Here is a 22,540-nt window from a genome sequence, read left to right as displayed (position 1 = left end):
CAAAGTCCTCACTGTTCAATCGGGAAAAAAGCTGAGTTCTTACGCCCGATTCATTTGCTACGGGAGAGAAATCTAACAACTTTACACCGGGGCCGTAATCTCAGTGTCTGCTCCATAATAAAAGTCACCAAGAAGTTTATTGCACTTTATGTAGCCTACAAACGAAATGTGCCACAATCATTTTATTCATAGATTTTCGTTTCTGCAAGCACCTGTCAAGTGGTGCTCAGAAATATGTAGTGTGTCAAATTGTTTCCAAAAATAAGACTTTAGTAATAATAGTGTCTTCCTTGTGCACTTTGTCTATCTTGTCATTCAAATGAGACGACTTTAATAACTTCGCCAGCAACAATAAAGAAAAAAATCGTCTTTTAGAATTACTTCTGCGCATACGCAAAATGGAGAGATATGCAGAGTTGCATGTCCTACAGAGGCAAGGCAATCACGGCTGGAGCAAGAGGGAGGCATTATCAGTCTGACATCTTTTTCTTTTTCTGTTTTATATTTTTAGTTGCGCACTTATTGTGCTTGGGATTTTTTGCAGGCAACCTGAATAACTTTAACTCCGATGTCTTTGCTGCTCCGCAGCTGTGAGTCTTTCAAAGAGTGAAGCGTAGCACTAACAAATGCATTTTAACATGACTCAAAGCAATGTATTTTCATTGCAACCTGTTATAACCTGGTATGCCTGGCTATCGGCAGTATTTTTATTTCTTTTGCACATGACGAAGCTGCTCCAGGCGCTAAAGCAACATTTTAAGTTATGTCGCAGCTATGTTGTGACTGCAAGAAGAGCAATAACTATTGAGTGACAGCTTTGCGACCAATCAACGAAAGGGCCAGATAAAGCTGGTGGATTTCTGACTAAGCTGTCCAATAGAAGCGCAGCAGAGGTGGGAATTCAAAAAGCCCAGACGACGTCACGTAGATACATTAACCCTTGAAATGCAGTTTTCTTCAAGTTAGGAGATTGTACATCCCCTGTATTGCAGTGATAAGGAGCTTTTTCTGTGAGTGAGGAAACACAGGACAAACTTGCATTGAACTGCTTCAGATTTACACAGTATTATATATGTTTTTGTTTTGTTGTTCTTTAAAAGGAAGTCATTATAATATCAACATTAAGTCAATCCTTTTTATTTTGTATTTGTAGATAACATAAATAATCTTTCAGCCTTTTTCTTCATTTTCACATGCTTTTTTGCGTCATTGTGTTTTTATCTACTGAAGCAGAACCTACTGCTATTCAAAACGACAAATACTCTATTTACACAGTACAATTATATTCTTAACATTATACGTTATATTCAAATGAGGCATGTTGTTCTCTCCTTGAAGGTAAATATGTTTAAAAAACATGTCATACATATTTTATTTTCAGACCAATGCATTGTACGCAGCTTGAAAAAACAGCATTGGGAACTATTGTCATTAATTTCTCTACTTCTTTCCGCTTACCAGGTGAATCAATGAGTCAGCAATGGAGACCAAAAGATACCAAAGTTTCTTTGATGGGAGCGACACAGAGAATCGATGGCCGCAGGTCCCCAGCACCATGGAGCACTGCTGCAGCACAGAGGATTCAAGTCTGACTAGCAGTGATATCCTGATGGACATAGTCAATGTGAGCTGCCCTGCTGGAAGCCCGGCCACTGACTGCAAAGACAACAATACCAAGAAGCCGGAGCAGCCAATGCTTCGGCTTAGCCAGAACCAGCCATTTGTTCTCCCTCACTTCAACAACACCCTCCATGGTCATAAGCAGGAAATGGACTCTAAGGAGCTTTCCAAGACTGTGGCTGAGTCTATGGGACTGTATATGAATGCTGCCAGGGAGGCAGACTTTGCTTTTAGCCAGCATGGTGGCAGTACCAGCCCTGGAAAGATGTATCCAGGGTGTGGGCGGGCTCTAGAGGAGACCCAGTGTGGTTCCACAAAGAGCCCCAAGTTAAAGCACTTTGGTTTCCAGCAACCCAGCACCACTCCCAGAGAATGCGCGACTGGGACTCCAGTTAGCTCAGCATCAATGCTAGCTTCGTCTCTGTCCTGCAGCCCCCAGACTTCCAGCTCCATCTCTAGTCCCGGGGGTAGCAACAATATGGTGTCATCAACCACCAGTCCTCCTACGTGTTTTGGACCGGTGTGCTCGTCCGTCAGTAGTCCTGTCAGCCAGACGTCTTGTGCTGCAACTCTGGCCAACATCAAGCGCAGGAACTCAGCCACATGTAGCCCCGTGGAGTCCAGCACAGTGGGCTCGCCTCCTCTCACCAGCCCGCTCAACGTCATGAGGTCCCCCATGTCCAGCCCCCACAGTATGAGCAGTGTGAGATCACCACCGTCCTGCAGCACTACCTGTAATATCAGGTCGTCTGTCTCAAGCCCTACTGGAGGCAGCTGCACCAGCACTGCCAACAACTGCAACACCGCAAGGCCATCCATGTCCAGTCCGGCTTCAGGGGGCGCCATGGCTGTCGGCAGCCCACAGAACCCCTCCTCTGGTGGGTTCCCTGTGTCCAGTCCTGCTGGAGGACTAAGGTTGGTGCAAAACGACACCAACAGCCCAGATGCAGCTGGTCTGACCAGAGACTCAGACTTCAAGAACTTTGAATTCCCCAAAGTAGAGATGTTAGACGGGGAGGTTTTTAACGTCGGCTTAGACCAGATGGGGATGGTTAAGTACATCAAGAACGAGCCTGGGACTGATTTCAGGAGCATGTGTTTAGGCAGCTCCAAGTGTAATGCGGGTAGCACACCTTTTATCACACAGATTAAGAGTGAGCCCAACATAAATGAGGGATGTATGAACCCCCAGCCCTATGCTGAGCAGTCGCCATCTCTTAGTCTCTATCCTGCATCTGAGACCACCTATTTGTCCCTGAGGAATAACATTGATGAATTCAGTCTTTCTGGTATCTTAGGACCCCCTGTCTCCTCTATGAATGGGAACTATGAGTCCGATGTGTTCTCCAACAATGTCCTGTCTAAAGGGGTTAAGCAGGAGACCACTGATGGCAGCTATTACCAAGAGAATAACAGCATGCCTACATCGGCCATTGTTGGAGTTAATTCCGGTGGACATTCATTCCATTACCAGATTGGAGCGCAAGGAACAATGTCTTTCACGCGGCATGATGTGAGGGACCAATCCAACCCTTTGTTGAATCTAATTTCGCCCGTAACAGCGTTAATGGAGTCGTGGAAATCTCGGCCGGGCATTTCACAAGGGTCACTGTCAGCCAGAGGTGAGGGATACCTGGGTCAGAACTGCATGACGGACAGCATGTCAAGGTAAGGAAAATAAAGACGTCTCTACAGTATGTGGACTAAGTGATTGCTTTTGAAGTGTATCTCTGTAAGGTGTCTCGCTGGAAAACTGTGATGTGTCTAAGTTGTGATAAATATCAAAAATGTTGAGGAAGTTTTTATTTCTTGAAATACGTTTTTTTTTTTGTCAGTATACCTGTATAATAATGTGTCTCTCTCGAGGATGAGATAGATGAAAGGCCAGTTTGTTGTAGTTAGACCCATATTGCACAAGGGATTTAGGGCGTTTGCTTTGAACAGTGCAACAGTAATAACAGCACGGCTTGGGAAAGGCAGCGGGACGCTGGTGGGAGGGAACAGGAATTAAAGGATGGGGTCCAGGTCATTGTTATAGTAGCATGTGATCACAACATCATCCCTCCTAGCAATGCCCTGTGTTCTACTGTTAAACAGAGGCAAAGTTTACCACTTATCAAATGCCCGTTTGTATGTACAACAACAATATTTATTGGTCTGTTATGAGAAGGTCTATCTTAGACCTTGTGTAATGCAAATATCTGTTTTTATGGGACCTAAGCCATTGGCAGCATCATAATTTATCAATGATTGATCACAGGCTTTTGTTGCCAAACTGATAAAATAAACAGTTGCTTTTGCGAGGGTGGGGGCTAAACAAAACAACAAGCCAAAGGGAAAATAACTATAATAAGTCGCAAAGTGCAACTTTGACACAGTTGTTGTGCTTCCAGTGAGTTCTTGTGTCGTAGTTGCATGTGAAGCCGCAGGAAGTAACTTGTCATCAAAACGATTACTAATGGTAAATATGAAAGCCATTATCGAGAACATGAAACAAATGGTATCATTGTTGAAAATACAGAAATATGGATAATCACTACAGTGAGAGGGGCTGATGTTTGCAGAACATCAGAAAAAATCTTTGTGTTCTGGGTGAGATTTTAACAGCATCAAGTGTAAATTGGTGTTCCGATAAACTACAATGCGATTGTGCACTTTTTGCATAGGATGTAACTTATTCACACTCTTTATGAGCATTTGCAAAGAAGCAATAAACAAAGTCGTAAATGACTTCCTGATAACTTGCACAGCATTGATAAGTGTCAGACCCTTGCTGTAAGGGAAGTACAGTATTTAAGCCGCTTCTGGCATGGTCATTGCTCCACTGTGACTTAACCATAACAATTTCAGACTGACTTTGGGCAGTGATGTTGCACAGAATCTCAAAATTGAGAATTATTAGATCAAAAGCCTTCCTGATTGAATTTGTAGAAAGGAACTTTCACAGATCTCACTGATTGTCGTGCTCTTTTCAATTGTCTATTTTCATTTTATTCAGCTGTTGTCATTCAATTGCAGGGAGTAGTTTGAAAAGAGGGACTGGGAAAAAGTCTGTTTATCTGTAATTTCACTGACTATTTATGTACCTAGGTCAACTGGTTCAACGTTGCTGGCAAGAGCAATACAAAACACTTTTGCTGATGATTTATGCATCTATTATACCTTTATTATTCAACAAGTTAGGAAATACATGTTTAACTATAATCTTTTATTTTAACATGTGTGGTCGGATTTAGCCACACTGAAATATCTTATAAAAAAAACAATAAAAGGTGACCAGATCAACCCGTAGGGTCGTTTTGATTCAGAGCTCAGAAAAATATTTGTATTTCCTGTGGCCAACTTGTGTACTAGGCATGTTGTGTGCATGTATGTGTTTCCATTCACACTGCATCCCACCCATAGACCTGACCTGATTATCTTATCTTCAGTGTTATTTATGTCTTCTATGTTTGACATGTTTATCCAGCTTTATATGTACAGCACACGCTCCTCTAGAGAGTAGAGATACTGTGTGTGTGTGTGTGTGTGTGTGTGTGTGTGTGTGTGTGTGTGTGTGTGTGTGTGTGTGTGTGTGTGATAACAAGGCTCGTAGCTCTGAGGAGACTGATACAGCCCGTTACCTTGGAGGCAACCCATATGGCAGGAGCCAAAGCGATGTTGACGGGATCACTGCCACCTTGGTCCTAATGAGATCCAGCTTAGCCCTAATGTCAGACAGGCTGACAGTAAGAGGTGGGCCACATGGCAGGCAGCCAGGCAGGCAAGGAAGCAGGGAGACACAAACACACATATACATCCATCCATACAATTAATATATACACACACACTCACAGACACATATATGTGTTGGGTAGAATGCAAGTGTCCTGTTAGACCAGTAGTATTGTATTGATTGACAGCTATACTTGGCTATAAATATAGGCTTATTGCATCCTGCCTGAAATCTGAAAATGCACTGCAGAAAATTTGTGGCACTCTCGAGCTTCGGACCAACTACATGGTGCCCAGGCCCAATATTTCATAGGCAAACATTTTTACGTAACCATTAAAAAGCACCACTACAATTCTTTGATCCGCCGAAGCCTTGGATGACAGAGTGTAAAATCCCTTGGCTCTTTTTTTTCCACTTTGGTTTCCTCTGTAAATGGTTTTAATTAAAAATGGCTGCTCATCTGAGCAGTCTGGATTACTTTGTGCAAAAACGTTTTAACTCAGATTCACAAGAGAAGAGGAAGGGGAAAAAAACGAGTTGCCTTAACCATAATTGTGTGCTTATGTGACGTTTGATTTAAACGTAATTCTTAAACAAACTCAGTGACCAGAACGGTGTATTTTACGTTGTTAGAGGTTTGGATGCTGAATCTTTTATTGCACAAAAGTTTAATTCCTTGATCTATTCTCTTAAAGAATATTTAAAAAGCTGTGCAGCGTCCATTACTGTATGAAAGTAGTCTGATTTGTATGAAATATGGAAATTATTTTAAATGACCTACATTTGTGTGCTGGATTATGTTTGCTCGCTGCCTAAATCTCCAAATCTCTTTTCACCCGATTTAGGACATTTTAATTCTGGTTTTCACGGCAATTTTTCACCAAATAGAATTAATCTAAAATTTCTCAGCCCCTGACCTAATAATTTTATAATCTGAAAAATGGTAAAGACTCGAAATAGAAGCCGACAATGTATTTCTTCTTTGAAAATAGCTCTCATTATCTTATTTTACCCTTTTCTATAGCCATGGGAATAGAAGCACTTCAATATAGGCTGACATTTTCATTGCTTTAAGCTTGCAGCCAGTAGCTGTAGATCAACAGTGTCCGTCTTGAGGATGCACCAGATTCAAGCGGGGAAAATGCTTTGCACTGGACTCCGGCCAACGCTCAATGTTCTGCAGAGGGATGAAAAGGCATACTCCTGAGAGCACACTAATAAGGCTTTAATTGTATGTTCCTCCACTAAATTAATGGATGGAAATGATTTGATTAATTCAGACACTGCTGGATACTAATATCCAATTAAATACCAACACCAGGCATGCACAGGGGCTCCCAGTGCATTATGGGTTCCTGACTATAAAGCAGGCAGATGGTTGCTTGGGTTGTGAAAAGGATTTTAGAGGTGAAGGTGATGGAGAATGGCTTAGACGTTGTCTTATAGACTAGTGAATGCACATATATTAATTACGTGCATTCTCATGTGTACTGTCTGAATGTTGAATTATTCATTTAATAACTCCTGTAAATCAATCAGATACATTGTATCTTAAGCAAATATGAAATTCACTTTGAGTAACAGTTCATGTAGTTTTCTTCATACAGTTTTCATCTCACATTTTCTTTTCATTTTGTCCTTGGTTCAATGACATTAAATGAATGCCAGGTAGCTTTAAGCTTCTTTTACTAACTCTTACTTGAGTGTGTAGAAACTTTTTATGATGTCTCAAGTAGGGCTGCACGACTTGGGGAAATAATCTAATTGCTATTTTTCTGACAGATATTGCGATTCAATTTGCGATATTTGTTTTTAAGCGACCCAACGAAAGTTTATTGTAAAATGCGGCCATATCTCCGACTAGGAAGGTCGTATTAACGTGCTCCCGTCTCTAGCACCCCCGCAGCCCGAGCTACGAGTGAAAGAACTAAACGTACATGAAACTTCCGTTGGGTTGCTTTAAAGTCAAGCTTCAGTTTCAGACTCACCCTGTAATGGATGTAACACATGTGATGGAGCATTACTAACCTGACTCAGATGGTTTGTTTCACCAAACCATCTAGGAAAGCTCCATTGGAAGCCATTTGGAAAAGGCAGGCACTTTCAAAAATACTTGGCAGGTGATTGGATCAATCTGTTTATCACCTTCTATCATGGGCCACTTCTGATTGGTTAACAATGGCTGGTACATGTGGAGCACAGCACTTCTGATTGGTGTGGATGACTGACACACAAGAAGAAAAAAAAAGTTTAAAAAAAAAAAAACGTTAAAAATTTTTTTGAAAGAAAATTGCAGGCTTTGCGATTTGATAATCGCATCATTTCAAATCGCAATTTCTATTTAAAATCGATGAATCGTTCAGCCCTAGTCTCAAGTGCAGACCTGACAACCATTGAGTCATTTTATGCACTCTTAAGCAAGCTACTGTATAAGTGTTTAAAGGCTAATGGTTCAACAGAAGAGTGACAAACATAATGAATATAGGTCTTTCTTTACTGAGTGTATGTTACTTCTATTGTAGCTGCGTGTAAAGATACACAAATAATGCAGCGTGGACCGCGGGAACTATCGTCATTAAATGAATGTGGTTCTTTGGGTCTTTGAAGTGTAACTTTGTCTCAAAAGAAGAGACAAGTATATTCATTTCATTTTCTTCACTTATAAATTATGTTCACGAAAGTGGTTTGAGAGGCCGTTGGGTGAAAAGGCCATGTTCTTCCGTTTGATTAAAATCTAGAAAGATAATTGACAGCTCACTCAAGGATGCTGGGAGTAGTTGACCTCAGGCAACAGTTATATTTAACTAACAAATAAATAAGATATTATACATAGTACAGCACTCATTACAAATACAACTGCAATAGTTGAGGAAAAAATATCAATTACGATACTAGTGAAGACTAAACTTTACTCATACATATTATAACAATGTTGAGATTCATCAGTTTAACATTTTCATGTCCTGTTATGGTAGTACATCAAACTGGTGAGGGGTGTCTGGCTCATGGAGGTAAAAAAACGACTTACTACCTGCCCAAGGACAACCTTCAAGCACCTGAACCAGCCTACAGTGCTGGACAGTTTCTTTTTCTGAATTTGTTCAATTGTTCCCTCCTTTTGTGAATTGGCATGAATATCTATACATCTGGATTGGAAAAAAAGATTAAGGATATCAAATGAAAACAAATCCAAATGAATAAAACGCCTGAATGGATTTTTTTTGTTATGGTATTACACAGAGCCAACAAGGATCCAGTTATTTTCTATCTTCTAGGCAGATAATCAGTCGTTGGCGTGGGTGGACTGAAGGCTGTGTGGAGCAGAATGGTGAGGCTCTATTCGACCTAGTAAGAGTACGTCCGGTGAAATACTACTGTTTTACTTAAAATCTAAGAATGTATCCATAAAATGAAATCCTGTTGAAGATAAACACATCCAGTGAGGCTTTTAAGACCTTGGCTGAAAGGTGAAAACTGGTGGAGATAAAGATTGTGATCGTGCTTATTCTGAGGGGGTTGAAAGGCCCCATGAAGCAGGCAGTGAGTAATCAGCCTTAGATTGTGCCAAAATAATATTTGTGCTTGATGTTGATCTCATTAGAGATATTGTTGTACTTCTCCTGCAGAGGAGAAGCGTACAACTATCAGTGCCATTAATGCTGTTTAGGGTGCAGTTTATTTAGTTTGTTTGGGGTTTACTACACAACAATTCAGCATTCATTGATGATGTGGACTTCTTTCATTTGGTCAGAGTCGTTAACTGGTCTCATTAAAGGTGGGGTAGGTCATTTTGTAGAAAACCAGCTCGAGTGCGAAAATACACAGCCGGAAAAAATCTGCCACTTCCTTACAGAGCCCCTCCTCCAACACACACGAACGCGCACATGACCAATGAGGGCACGAGATAAGTTTGTGCACAGATGGAAGGCTGACAGGCAGGTAGGCCATCCAGTTACTTTAGCCGGGCCGGCTCAGATGATTGGTCGTGCTTTTTACAGTACTACGGTTTCCACAGATGAGCATTTTGTTATGGATTTTTTGTCAAAGCACTTCAGATATTCATTGCTATCGGGATGTTAAGAGCATTTCATGGAATATAACAAAAAGTGTATCTCGAGCCGGTTTCTCAAACTTACCTACCCCACCTTTAACTGGCAGACTCTTTCAACAACTCTGTCAATGAAGGATTGCCAAATTTGAAAAAGAATCATACAAATACTGTAAGCTTGCAAAACTACACAGATCTTACAACATTAGGCAATGAATTAAAATGAGTTTGTTTTAATAATATTATAATCAATTATTTATCTCAGGAGTCGGCGGAGACAAAAACTAGATGTGTAAATAAGCAATTTGTGTTAACAGGTTTACCACAAAAAGTTAACAAGGTGATAATATGTCAATGTTGTGTTTTAAAACTTGTTCCTCTGGCCAAATATATTCATTTAAAGGGGAAAGTAAAAGGTTACTATCAGCTTTTGGCTATCAGAGCAGTTTTGGTTTTGCAAACAGGATGTTAAATACCACAATTTCCTTTACAGTTAAATGTTCACTGAATAGTTATAATAACATACTTTTTTATATAAAGTCGCTTAAGTTTTTATGTCATGTCATTTTATTTTCATAACTTTTATCAAAAAAAGGGAAAAAAGGGGTCTGAAATAGGATAAAAGTAACAGATCTGATCTGAATATCAAACAATGTTATCGTATCAGGTGAAGCCATGAGGGCACAGTGAAAGCCTGCTTTGTGTTTCAGCTTTATGAATGGAAATGTCTTTTCTTTTTTTTTTCTTCTCCTATTATAGTGTGGTAGTAAATGCCTACAGTATATGTAATCTTTATAAAAGAACATTGTGTAGCACATTGATTGGATGCTATTGTTGCATAGAAAAGATACCATGTTAAAAGTCTCCACTCCTCCTCTCCCACACACGCGCACACGCACACGCACGCACGCATGCGCGCACGCACACAGAAACGCACAACAGAGCCATCACCGCCAACAACAACAACAACAACAGCACACATTCTAGGCCGGACTTGACACCCCAATAAAAGTGTGGTTACTGCTGGCTAGTGCTCTTGGGACTTGAATGCGTGTCTTGTCCTCATTTGAACTTCTTCCTGAAACACAGTCTGGTGACACAGGGCCAGATTTCCGCTAGGCCGGTCCTCCAGTTGGAGATCGACTCTCTATTACCTACCGCTGACATTCCCTTCTGTTGTTGGGGTCATTACCAAACTGCATAAAGGAGGCGGAAACTAAATACCAGAGCTGTAACAAAGCATAGAGAGCATGCTTCTGTTTCGTGATGAATGCCTTGATTTTTATAGCGTGTTGCTTTGTGAATTAATGTAGCAGAATGGCAGCACTTTCTTTCTTTACCTGTATGTGAGTTGTTTTAAAGATCTCATGAATCAGGAGCTTTGTAAATTGGTTTGTGAGGGAGAAGCTGAATAAAATGCAGCTTCATCTGAGACAATATACTGTAGCAATAGTGCTGGTATTAGTCATAATGGGTGATTACAGGGAAAGATACAGGCTTAAACACAAATTACAAAGACTAACTGGTCATAAGAGCCTATAACTATTGTCATAAATAAAAAAAAAAGAATTGTTTATTGAGCTGAATGCAGGCAGATGTCTAATCCATTGGTTGGACATTATTCATTGAGAGCTATTAAAAGCAATGAGATCTATATTTCATTTTTGATGGAGAGGTAGCAGAGAGAACTCATCTCGACTCACTCTCCAAGCGTATTATTTTCTTCCTCTTTATCCTGATAGACTTGACTAAGCAAACAAGGCATGCCTTTATCGTTCATGTTTAATTAGAGTTTGTTCAAGTATTCATGCCAAAGTGCTTATGTTTAAACCACCGTCTTTGCTTTGTCAGTTCCTCCATGAAAAGGATGCCATAAAGGAAGACGCTTCCAAAAATGTTAATTGTTCAGCTTGAAAGGTTCCCAAAGTAGGTCATGCATAGTTGGCTCAAATAGAGTGTGTGTGTGTGTGTGTTTGTGGTGAGGGGTTATTTCAGGTCCTTTTACATAACACTTTTATTCTCTCGCAAACACACACACAACTCATCCAAAAACACTTTTGTGTCAGCAGCACCCATGATTCACAAAAGTGATGCTGCGAAAGTGACTTTAAACATTAATACCTTTTGTTGATAACTTAATTTCTAACACCAACGCTCAAAAGATAAACTGTAAGAAATGATGTGTTAGGTGAATAAATAACAGGTAAAAGCCCATCAGAAGTCAACCTCTTGTTAGGTTACCCATCTGGTTTAGAGATTAAGCGCAGTGACCTTTATAAATATTATTTTAATAATGTGCATGTGTCCCCCCCAGGTGGTTTTTTCTCCTAATACATCTATTGGCTCTGCTGCCTGGATTTTAATTATGTGATATTTTTTAATTATTAACTCAAATAAATAATTAGATAGCTTTATCTACATTGGATCTGCCTTTAAATCACCTCTTAATTTAATAGCACGTGTAGCACTGAAACCAACCTTCTATTAAACTTCTCTCACAGATGCAAACACATTGAGTGTAACCAGGTGCATACAAACATTTGCACTGTACTGTAGAAGGTAACCGACACACCAAGTCTTTTTCAGCTGTTTTTGGTGTAATAAAAAAAAACACATGCTGTATATCTGACCAAGTAACATCCCAGAAACGTGCTGTAATGCTCACACGCATGTTTTAGCCTTGAAAATGTATAATAAATAAAAAAACTGCCATCATGGTGGTGACCTAAAAGAACCCACATTTACTGGGCGTCTCCCTCCGCTCTTCTTTGGGCGAAGACTAAATGATTTGTGACTAACATGAAGAACCTCTGTTATTCAGGGGCGGACCCCACCAGCAGCTCAAAACATGTTTGTTGCACATAGACCGAACAAACAAAAAGAGGATTCCAAGAATCCAGTCAAAGCTTAAAGAAAAATATATGATATTGGAGTGAACCTGTTGGGAGATGTAAGTGCTCGCCTGATGCGACAGAATGGTAAACGTGTTTGGCAGGAAGTGTAATGTGATGTCTGCTTTCAGTAGAATAATTGTCATAATTGAAGGGGTGTGAAAGGGTCACATTTCTCAAATTACACTTAGCGCACACGCAAGAAAAATGTCTCCCTTACTTCAGGTTGTGTCTAGTCATGCAACAACGTTTGCTTACATTTGTTTTGAGATATCAATCTTAGGCTTCTTCCAGCAATATACAGGAGGTGAATGGCATTTTGTTTGTGGAAAAGATGTCTTCATTACTCTGGGTATGTTGTTTTTTTTTATCATTAAAAATACTTTGTAGTGTCTAAGAAAACTATCAAGAAGTGCTTCTGTGGATATTCAGAGGCACACAATTCCAATCAAATCTCAGAGAAAGATATGTTTGATTTCAAAATTGAATACTGAAAAGCACGAAGTGGGGCTGATGTGTAATTGTTTACTTATCATTTGATCGCCATCACACGGTTTAAGATGATTTATTAAATTTAAGACTATTAATTAAGATTTGGCTCATTTTTCTCCCCAACATTTTTTATTCCCCACAGAGGTAAAGTTTTGAGTCAAGTTCCTAAGTATCAATACATTTAAAATCATACCTAGCTCTTCAGAGACCTTTGAAACTGGGCCAATTTAAACTAGTGTTATCTATCAAGGTATTACCGGTACTAGAAATACAACATATTTATTTGCGTTTCCATTGGTCAAATTTACCTTGGCTATATGTACAGAACAATATCACGAAGACAAGACAATAGGTATTTGGCATATCTACAGAGGCGTCTTCGTGCTTGTTTGGGAACCTGGCCTGTCTATAAAGAAAATAATCAGGTACAGCAGGAAGACAACATGATGGCATCAACTCAGCACTGTCCACAGCTCTGGGAACTGCTCAGATCTGGCCTTCTCCCTCCAGAGTTGACTGCACTGTACCTGGCACAAGCAAACATTCCCCTGTTCAATGTCTGCTTTTTGTTTCGCCTGCCTTCCTCTGACTTGGCTACAGCTGCCTGTTTCACTCCGCTCTGAAAGGGAGACGGTCTGAACCTTTTTTTTTTTTTTTTTGACAGTTAAACAGGAGCTTTCTCTTATATTCACAATTCTGCACAGCTGCTGGAACTTTCGAAAGTTAAATAAGCTGAGGCTTCGTAATACTGTCATGACTCATGTTGCATAAGTGTTTGTTCATATTCACACCTTAAATAATTAGTTGGTTTTGTAATCACACAAAGACACGCTCACAGACATATGATTGCTCTGTTGTGGTTAAGAATCATTAAAGTATAAGCGGAGAGGAACTATAAAGTGCGTGGTGTTTCAGGTTCATCAGGTGCACTATGTTGCCCCAGTTGCCTTTTTACGTGTAAACAAGTCATGCAGGTCACTTCAATATGATTTCAAACTCAATACTGGTAGCATTTTAATTTTTATAAGGAGAAGTTACTTAAAGGATAGGGCTTTTTCTTCAGTCCTTATCCAGTACGTTCATGCCAAATGCACGTTGAAAGGAACATACAGTCATTTGATGTTATCACTTGTGTTTATTTTGGCTTTGAATCAATTATCTACTAGTTCTACTACACCGTGAGGGACAAACGCCACTTCCCTTAAGTTTGTCAGAATCAATAAGATGTACCCATCTAAATACAAAAAGGCACCTTCTTCCTGGCAGTCCTGTGTAGGTTTATTATTATTTTGAACCAACAGCAAACTTTAAATGTATAACTATAAGGGTGTATCACTTTGCCTGGACTCCATAAAGAAATACAGGTCATGGGACACAAAGAGAGACTTTCATGGACTGTTAAAGACATTCATACTTTTTTAATTAACGTGCAATTTTGTATAAAACCAGGACTGTGTATTTTGTTCCCAATCTTTCTATATGCTTCACAATAGAGACGGAGAGGAGAAATATGTTTTTAAAACTTGGATTACAAATATTACTTTTATTCCTTTCTTTTTTATAATGTAAAGAAAAAACATATTAACTGTTGTGGATTAAATTCATATGCGATTTTAATCTAGAATTGCAAAAGTTGGCCTTCTTGCAATATTTTAGGGATAATTTGCTACTGTATTATTAAAAGTGCACTTGTTCTGGCTGTGGTTAAAGTAGCTCTTGCTGACCAAGAAGCCTACATTACTAAATGCGTACATTAAAAACCGCATGGTTCACCCCAATATACCCATTTCAACAATGGTGAAAAGGTACCACTCCAGGTTAAGGTGCCTTGTCATTGCACCATTGCCCTTATTGCAGCCTTGTCAACCATGTCAAATGTCCCTGATGTTCTGAACGAGAAGTCTTAGAAATCGGTGGTCTTCCACAATCCCATTTTCTGATCAGTGGGTTATTCATTTAAGGCTCTATACCAGGAGATGTTGACATGAGTGTAATTATTTCTCTGCGCTTCAAACCATTGAGCTGTGGCAATACCCATAACTACATTTTCATAAGGCATGTACATGTTCTGCATCATTTCATTACAATTGGCCAGTCTAAAACATGAATGAGTCCCATTTGCTAATTGGAGGTTTTTTATAATTTCAGAGCAATTCACTGATATGCCTTAGTCAGGGACACGTTTGCTGCTGTAGTAAAATTGAGTTCAAAGTAGCTTATTTGCAGGCTGAGAGGAGAAGCAGCCTTGTGTAAGGCAAGGCAAGTTTATTTATATAGCACCTTTCAACACAAGGCAATTCAAAGTGCTTTACAAAAAATGAAAGACATTAAGAAAATGGCATTTAAAATCAGTCATTAAAAAGAAAAGATAATAAAATAAACATTAAAAGAAAAAATACATGGGTAAAAGTTACAGTGCAGTTTAAGATGTGAATAGTTCAATTAAAAGCAGCGACAAAAAGAAAAGTCTTCAGCCTGGATTTAAAAGTAGTCAGAGTTGCAGCGGACCTGCAGGTTTCTGGGAGTTTGTTCCAGAGATTTGGAGCATAATAACTGAACGCTGCTTTTCCATGTTTAGTTCTGACTCTGGGGACAGAAAGCTGACCAGTCCCTGAAGACCTGAGAGATCTGGATGGTTCATAATTTAGCAGGAGGTCAGAAATGTATTTTGGGCCTAAACCCAGTGTAGTGAGAAGGATGTTATCCTGCTTGTTGTGAATGCAGCTGACATGCCTTAAGTTCTTCCTTCATTCCAGTATGATTACACCCACTCGCTCCGGTGCCACTGACACATGCGCCTGGTGGTATTTCAGGCTCACCAGCAAGAAGCTTCGGCTCCAGGTGTGATGCTGATACTGCCTTTGCATTTGCCTCTTAGACAGATTAAGTGGATGGGTTGATTGTCTCATTAGAATGTTTATGAGGTTGAGGAAAATTGAGGTTGGGTGACCTACTTAAACAAAATACCTAAAGTATACAGATATGTTTTTGATAACCTTTGTCAATGATGTGAGCTTGTATTATATATTTAGTTTATTTAACACATATTTAAATTAGATGTAATGCTCCACCTTAAATGTAACAACCTCCACAGCCTTAAAACCACACACTACACTCCTGTAGTGTTAATTATACAAATGTATAATCAATTAATTATAATTTAGTGTAAGCATATAAGTGTGGGCTCATTGTAAGTCGGCGCGCACCCTTATTATAATGTAGTTGTTTTTTCTGCTGCATCACTGCTACCTGCAGCAGTTCCTTTAAAGCAACACAGTTGGTTTACTTTACAAAAGCAACTTCAAACCTGCACTTATCAACACATTTTATATTAACAACGGATCATATGACTACTTTTAAGGTTACTTGAAATGGGTCACCTCCAGGGGGTGAACTCGCAGATAATTATCACCAGACTCCACAGTTCCCCTCAGCTCCACAGAGCGTTTAATCGTAACACACTGCACGCTTCATGCTCAGCACCAAAGAGCAGGCAGACAAAGTGTGTGACAAGCTAGTGAATAAGGTAGAGCATTTAGCAGCTAAAGAGGCACATACTTTTTCTTAAAAATTGGTTGAGACGAGGAGTCCATTTTGGGATAACATTTGTCATGTTGCCAGAAACACATGTTGAAATGGATGCTAATGTTTAGAATAAAATACGTAATTGGGTAAGGGTTATCAGCAGGTGGAGCAGGTTTGCTGTGTTGTTACTGAAATATGACATGTAGGAACATCAATAGGCGTGTCAATCTGAAAACTAATGGTCAGATCAGGTACATGTCACATGTTGTTGTTTTATTCTTTTGGCCCTGGCATTAGTTATTAGAGCTACCATCTGTAGGCTATAAAGACAAGCTCTACTGAAGGCATGGCATTTACTAACTCTGTGAACAAAGCTGCATGCTCCTACATTCACAAGTATTTCAAAGGGTGATAACCACTGACTGGGTGCCATAAATCTAACAAGAAAAAATACCATACTCTAGAGAGACTGTGAGAAAACTTGTTAAAAAGTAGGGTACTGTATGCACGTGCTTCTCAGTGTGTGCATAAGTTAAATATGTATGTGTGTTTGTTACAGAGAGAGAGAGAGAGAGAGAGAGAGAGGAAAGTACAGTATATGGTTGTAACTTTTACTCACCTTTACTGTATCTCTTTAATTAAGATAGTATTTGTGGCAATCGACTGAAAAAATGTCATAGTCTTCCAAAAGATTTTTCTGATACTGTTATCAATACCAGTGCGGCAAATAGTCTACTGTTACTTAGCAGTACTTTTATTAATACTCTTCAATCATTTTTATATTTTTGTAAATACAAATGGGACATATTGTAAACAGGTTATAAACAAATTGTCTATAGGATAGCAAAAGAATGTGAGACATGGTCCAAAGTAAGGAAATGGCTTAGTACATGGACATTCTTCTTATCCTTATAAATATGTAATGAGTATTTTTTTTACTATGGATTAAAAGTATCCTTTTCCTAATTGCCGAGTGGAAAAATAGTTTTTGTGATCTAGATCAAGTTTTAAATCTCACAAATCCATAGTTACACTTCATGAACGGTCCTCGATAACGATTTTGACACTAGATCACGGGTTTAAGTACAACCCGTGGCTAATGTTAGGGTATAACGACAAGTTTTAGTTTCAACAAATACATTTAAGAGGGAAACAAAAATGGTGTAGTGAATACATTTCTTGTATTCTTTTGTAATAGGCAATTACTCTGACACCTGTTAATGATGCATACAAAACCTGTCTTAAGAAATGCTGGGAAATTCCACTTAGTTCCATTCTGTTGTATTACACTGGTGGCCAGAATGGGCGTTGGTCAGCCAACAGGCTTTAATTATTAGATTCAAAATATTTTGTTTTATTTCTGCCAGCCTCTTCTAAAGGGCATCAGAGGACTTGTGCGTGTGCCCTGCGTCATTACTGGTCTGATGATGGGGATGTAACAACATCCCGTGACTTTGGCTCCGGATTTCTTCACCTGCACATCCAGTTAGGCGAGGACACTCACCATTTACACAGTTCCCTAGATGAATGGGAAGACAAAATGCTGAGTCAAATGCTCAGTCTACTGCATCACGTTTCACCCCCTCTTCCTCAAACCGCCCTGAGATTAATGGTGTTGAAAATGAGGGCAAGTCACATGTTGGGAGAGGCACTGGCCTCAGAAGAGCTAGCCTGGAGGCTCAGCCACTGTACACGCTGCTGTGTATTCACTCTGTTCATGACGTGCCTTGCTGCAGTTAAAAAAAAAGTGAATAATTATCAATTTACTGGTAGAGTCTCACTTTTCTATGAGGACTTCACACAAAGGGAGTGAGTGATTGGAATGAAACTTTACCAAAAACTAATTAAAATATATTTATCTTGGCTTGTAACCCCTTATCTCTGATTAATCTAAATAAAATATTCTCCATGACTTTCACGAGTGCTAGCATGCCAAATGTTTCATCATGGTGTTTGTGCAGGGCTTATTGTCCTCCTGTTGTCTAGTTTACATTTGATTGTGCTACAGGCAGGCTGACATGGATTTAAAGATTTAGATCGACATTTGTCTCATGCATGCTCACCGTTGGTCAGACAGAATAACACATCCACAAACAATCTGATAGTTTTAGGCGCATCCTTTCAGTCCCATTGTGGTATTTACCAAACATCTGTGGGCTGCAAGATTTAGTTATTCCCCCTCAGCGGGCTCCCTTTGGTACACACACACGCACACGCACACGCACGCACACACTCGCACAAACAGACACCCATGCATGTACACTAGTAAACAACCACAGCTGTTTATTGGATATGTTGACATTTGATCGTGGCTTCTCATTTTGGACTAATTTTGCAGGATATCTGTATAGTTTACTAAACCGAGATGGAAACGTAAATGTTTGAAGTGAATTATTATTATTATTATTATTATTATTATACTATTGATAAGATGTTCTCAGGTAATAAGGTTTGATAAACATACCATATCATTTGGCTGCGGTCTGGTCCAACTGAATGGAATTAATTAAAGTTGTCGATTTTTGTACTGAATCTCTAACATCTTATTATATATGGTTAAGCTTGTTAAGTCAAATGCTTAAGAGGCCAAAATATGTTGTGGACCGTAGGACCCTAATGTAGTAGTGTCTTCACAAGTATGACAACATAACCCACTACTCACAGTACAGTAGGACGGAGGGCAGGAAGCTGCGCCATGCGCACTGAATGCATGACAACGGAATTCTTTTTTTAGATAGCTTCGATCTATTTTGAGAGATGGGTAATGATACAGGACAGACACTGAAGGACATTCAAATCTGTCAACTCCTTTTTCTTCACACCTCATTGGTCAGAGGGAAGATGGCATTGATGTAAGGTCGTGGTGACGCTTATTAAAAGAGAATATATTCATCTGATCCACGGGTAGCACAGGGTAGTTTCTACTCGCTGCCTATAGATGGATTGGGTAATTGATCTGATCCGTCCTCCCTCACCCTGCCTCCAGCAGCTGTTAACCCTGCGCTGTATTAAAATCAGATTAGGCTCTTCTACAGAGAGGACGTGCCAAAGGAAGGTTTGCAGTATATTCACGTGTGTCAACACAACTCTGTACTCACATACAACAAAGAGTAAAGACAGAGAATCAGGAGAATCCCAGTTTTTTTTTTGTTGCTTTGATGCCCAAAAAGTATCTCCTCTATAAAGGAAAGGTCTACACATATCTCTTTGAATATCAAATAAATGTGATAAAATATGTGTCATTTTAAAGGTGAAGCACTCCTATTAACTGACAAAAAGGGTTTGTAAGCCGATGACACAGTTAATAATCCTGAAATCCGTTCTAAGGGTAAAAGAAATGCGCAAGCAGGATTTATATTTACACTTAAATACTCAAGGTTTTTGTTTGCTTAGGATCTTTGTATTAACATGTTTTTCTTTGAGGTATTTTGGAATTTTAAATAAAGGAGTTTTCTGTATAAGCATGTACAATCTGTTTGTTATTGTTGTTGCGCAGGACTTAATTTACCATATCCCTAATTTACATGAAATACAATTCTTCAAATGATTTATAGAGCTAAGAAATTTAAATACGCATTGCTACGGAATTCCCTGATTCAATGTAAGCTTATTTAATACATCTTAAATGTGTATATACACACCGTCAACATTAACATTTGAATAAGGAAAGAGAAGTGGGAAAGTTTGTTAAATAGCTTGTTGAATCGATTTAGGCCATGTCTTCATTAATGCTGTCCTTCTTGGTTAATTTAGCGATAATGCAAGAAAATCTCATAACATATATATTACTCACGACCAGAAGGATATATGCACACGGATTAGAGACTCAGCTTAAAATGAAACCTACTCAAATGTTGAAAAGCCCTCATTTGTCATTTACCACTGAAGCCATATTAAACCAAATCACAAAAAGAACTGCATGGAGAATGTCGTGTTTAGTTTACATCAGTGTCGCTCTGAACATCTGAAATGTACAATAAAGAGGAGAGGCTGAAACAGATAAAGAGCTGCATAGGGGGATGGTCAGAGAGCCAACGACGATGATCAGAGATAAGCAGGAGGGGGAACAAAAGGGCAGAAAGGGAAAGGGCTTGTCTAACTCCCTTTTCAATTTGTTCTATATTGTTCATTGCAGAGGACAGGTTCGGTAGAGAAAAGTCTTAATAAAGTAGCACATGATCGTAAATAATCCCCACACATTATTGGACTTTTTTTTATTATGGAAAATGTGGTTTATTCATCAAATGAAACATGCTCTATAATAATCAAAGCATTATGTTTGAAAAGTTGAAACAAGGCTGTTCCTCTGACTGCAGTTGCTTTATGGAAATATGGGTCAAATCAAATCGTCTGATTAAATTGTTGGTTTGTTCTCCGGGTGCGTGTGTAGCAGCAATTAAAAAGCATTAAACGCTGTGCAGTATACTGTTTATTTTAAGAAGCAAGCGGAAATACCCTTTACAGTGAGCGCCTGGAGGGGCGTGAGGAATGTAATGCAAACAAAGTCTCTTGTCCTTCCTGTCATCCTGTCTTATTGGCTGGTGGCCAGTGACGTGGGAGATATTACCAAAAACTGAATGCGTCCGCCTGAGATTTTAAACATGTTTCAGTGAGAGCCTGTCTTTATGCTACTCATGTCAAGCATTGAAGGCCACTAAAGAGTTATACTATGACATTCTTAAGATGAATATCAAGAGCATCACAAAACAAACAAGTCAAAACAAGCCAAGAAAGGCAAAGAACAAGTCAGCTATCGTTGTTAAAATGCTACATATTTAAATTCTTCATCACCAAGTCTGAGCTCACCTGATATCACCAGAGAAAGAAAATAAAGAAAGCAGATACACAGAGTGATGAAACTCTCACTCAGAATAGTGACTCTACTTCTTGGAAAGGAAGAGTGAGTAGACAGAGCAGACAAACTTGGCAGGAGGACTGAGCTCACACAAAAAAACGTAGAGGTTCGTTCCAAAATCAATGCGGCCTACTAATGTTTGATTCTCCAAAAAATGAAGGCTTCTATTGGCGCACACACACACACACACACACACACACACACACACACACACACACACACACACACACACACACACACACACACACACACACACACACACACTAAAGTAAAAATGTCCTCCATGAATGATCGGTCAAATCACTTACAGACAAATTAGATTAGCTTAAAAACAAATTAAAAGCTGTAAAATACACCTTTCATGAAGTGAATACATTTGGTTAAATAAAGCAAACCGACGTGCAATCACCGCTGAATGCACTTCTTTAATACAGGGGTATCTCCTCCTGCACTTTATATATCATACTGTAGCTGCTACATTGTACTACCTTGTGGTAAACGCTTGTATGCTGCTCATGCTCTTCCTGCATATCATGTATTTCTGTTTGCCATGTATATAAATGTTATGTTCATAAATGTTGTATGTGACGGGACTACGGATGGAAATTAGCTCTTTTTTAAAATATTCATTAATGTGCATTGTCCCGGTTCAAATAAACGATTAAAAAAAAAAATAATATGACTGCAAAGATGAACAATGCAAACCATGTCACCTTTAAAAGATATTTATAATACAAAGAAAAACTTTTCCTGTAGATTCGGACCAAAAGTCACCTGCTATCATATACATGTATGTGATGATGTCTGACTTATGTGTTACTATTTCATGCTTATGATTCAGCAGTATTTGCGCAGATATCAGAAGTTTGCTGTAAGAATAATCCATTGTGGTGAGTCTCTACTTTATATACAAAGGAAAGACTGAAGCAGTCCTTTCTTATTCACCAGAATGTAAAATATTAATACTTTGACGATTTTAAATGAAATATGATGGGGTTTTACAAATATGGTTGGTATTGAAAGTGGTGGATTTACTTTTTCACAATATGGGGAGTCCTTCTCAATGCCTCTGAGTGGTCTCATCCGCTGCCTCGGCATCGCACTGACCAGACTCTGAGTGATCCTTCTTCTGTCGTCCGTTGGCCTTGAAAATTACTGTTGAAAAATAAAACATGTTTAAGATCAAAAAAAAAATTAAATTAAATTAAAGACACATTGGTTTAGGGAAATATCTTGGTTAAAAGAGTACTTAGTTAAGGGTTAGTGTATGAGGATGCTAATGACACTTGAATCTAAACATGGTTTTTAAACATCTTGCGAAAACGAGTGCAAGGGAAAGCAGTGTGTAAACAATATTCAAAGAAGAGACATGGTTAAGATGAGCTGCGTCCTTG

At 39.1% G+C, this 22,540-nt stretch overlaps 1 protein-coding gene across 1 annotated transcript in view; it reads left to right on the top strand.

The window, feature by feature from the left end:
- The window catches only part of nr3c2 (nuclear receptor subfamily 3, group C, member 2), a 64,616-nt gene that overhangs the window by 465 nt on the left and 41,611 nt on the right, over nt 1-22,540 (top strand). The window contains exon 2 of the mRNA XM_010775547.1: nt 1,462-3,288. Coding sequence (XP_010773849.1) covers nt 1,481-3,288 — 1,808 coding nt within the window. The 5' untranslated portion in view covers nt 1,462-1,480. The remainder of the gene's footprint in view (nt 1-1,461; nt 3,289-22,540) is intronic.

Source organism: Notothenia coriiceps, unplaced genomic scaffold (assembly GCF_000735185.1).
Source record: "Notothenia coriiceps isolate Sejong01 unplaced genomic scaffold, NC01 NC01_scaffold00015798, whole genome shotgun sequence".
Lineage (NCBI taxonomy): Eukaryota > Metazoa > Chordata > Actinopteri > Perciformes > Nototheniidae > Notothenia > Notothenia coriiceps.
Note: the sequence above shows the minus strand (reverse complement) of the source record. Positions and strands in the feature narration are given on the sequence as shown.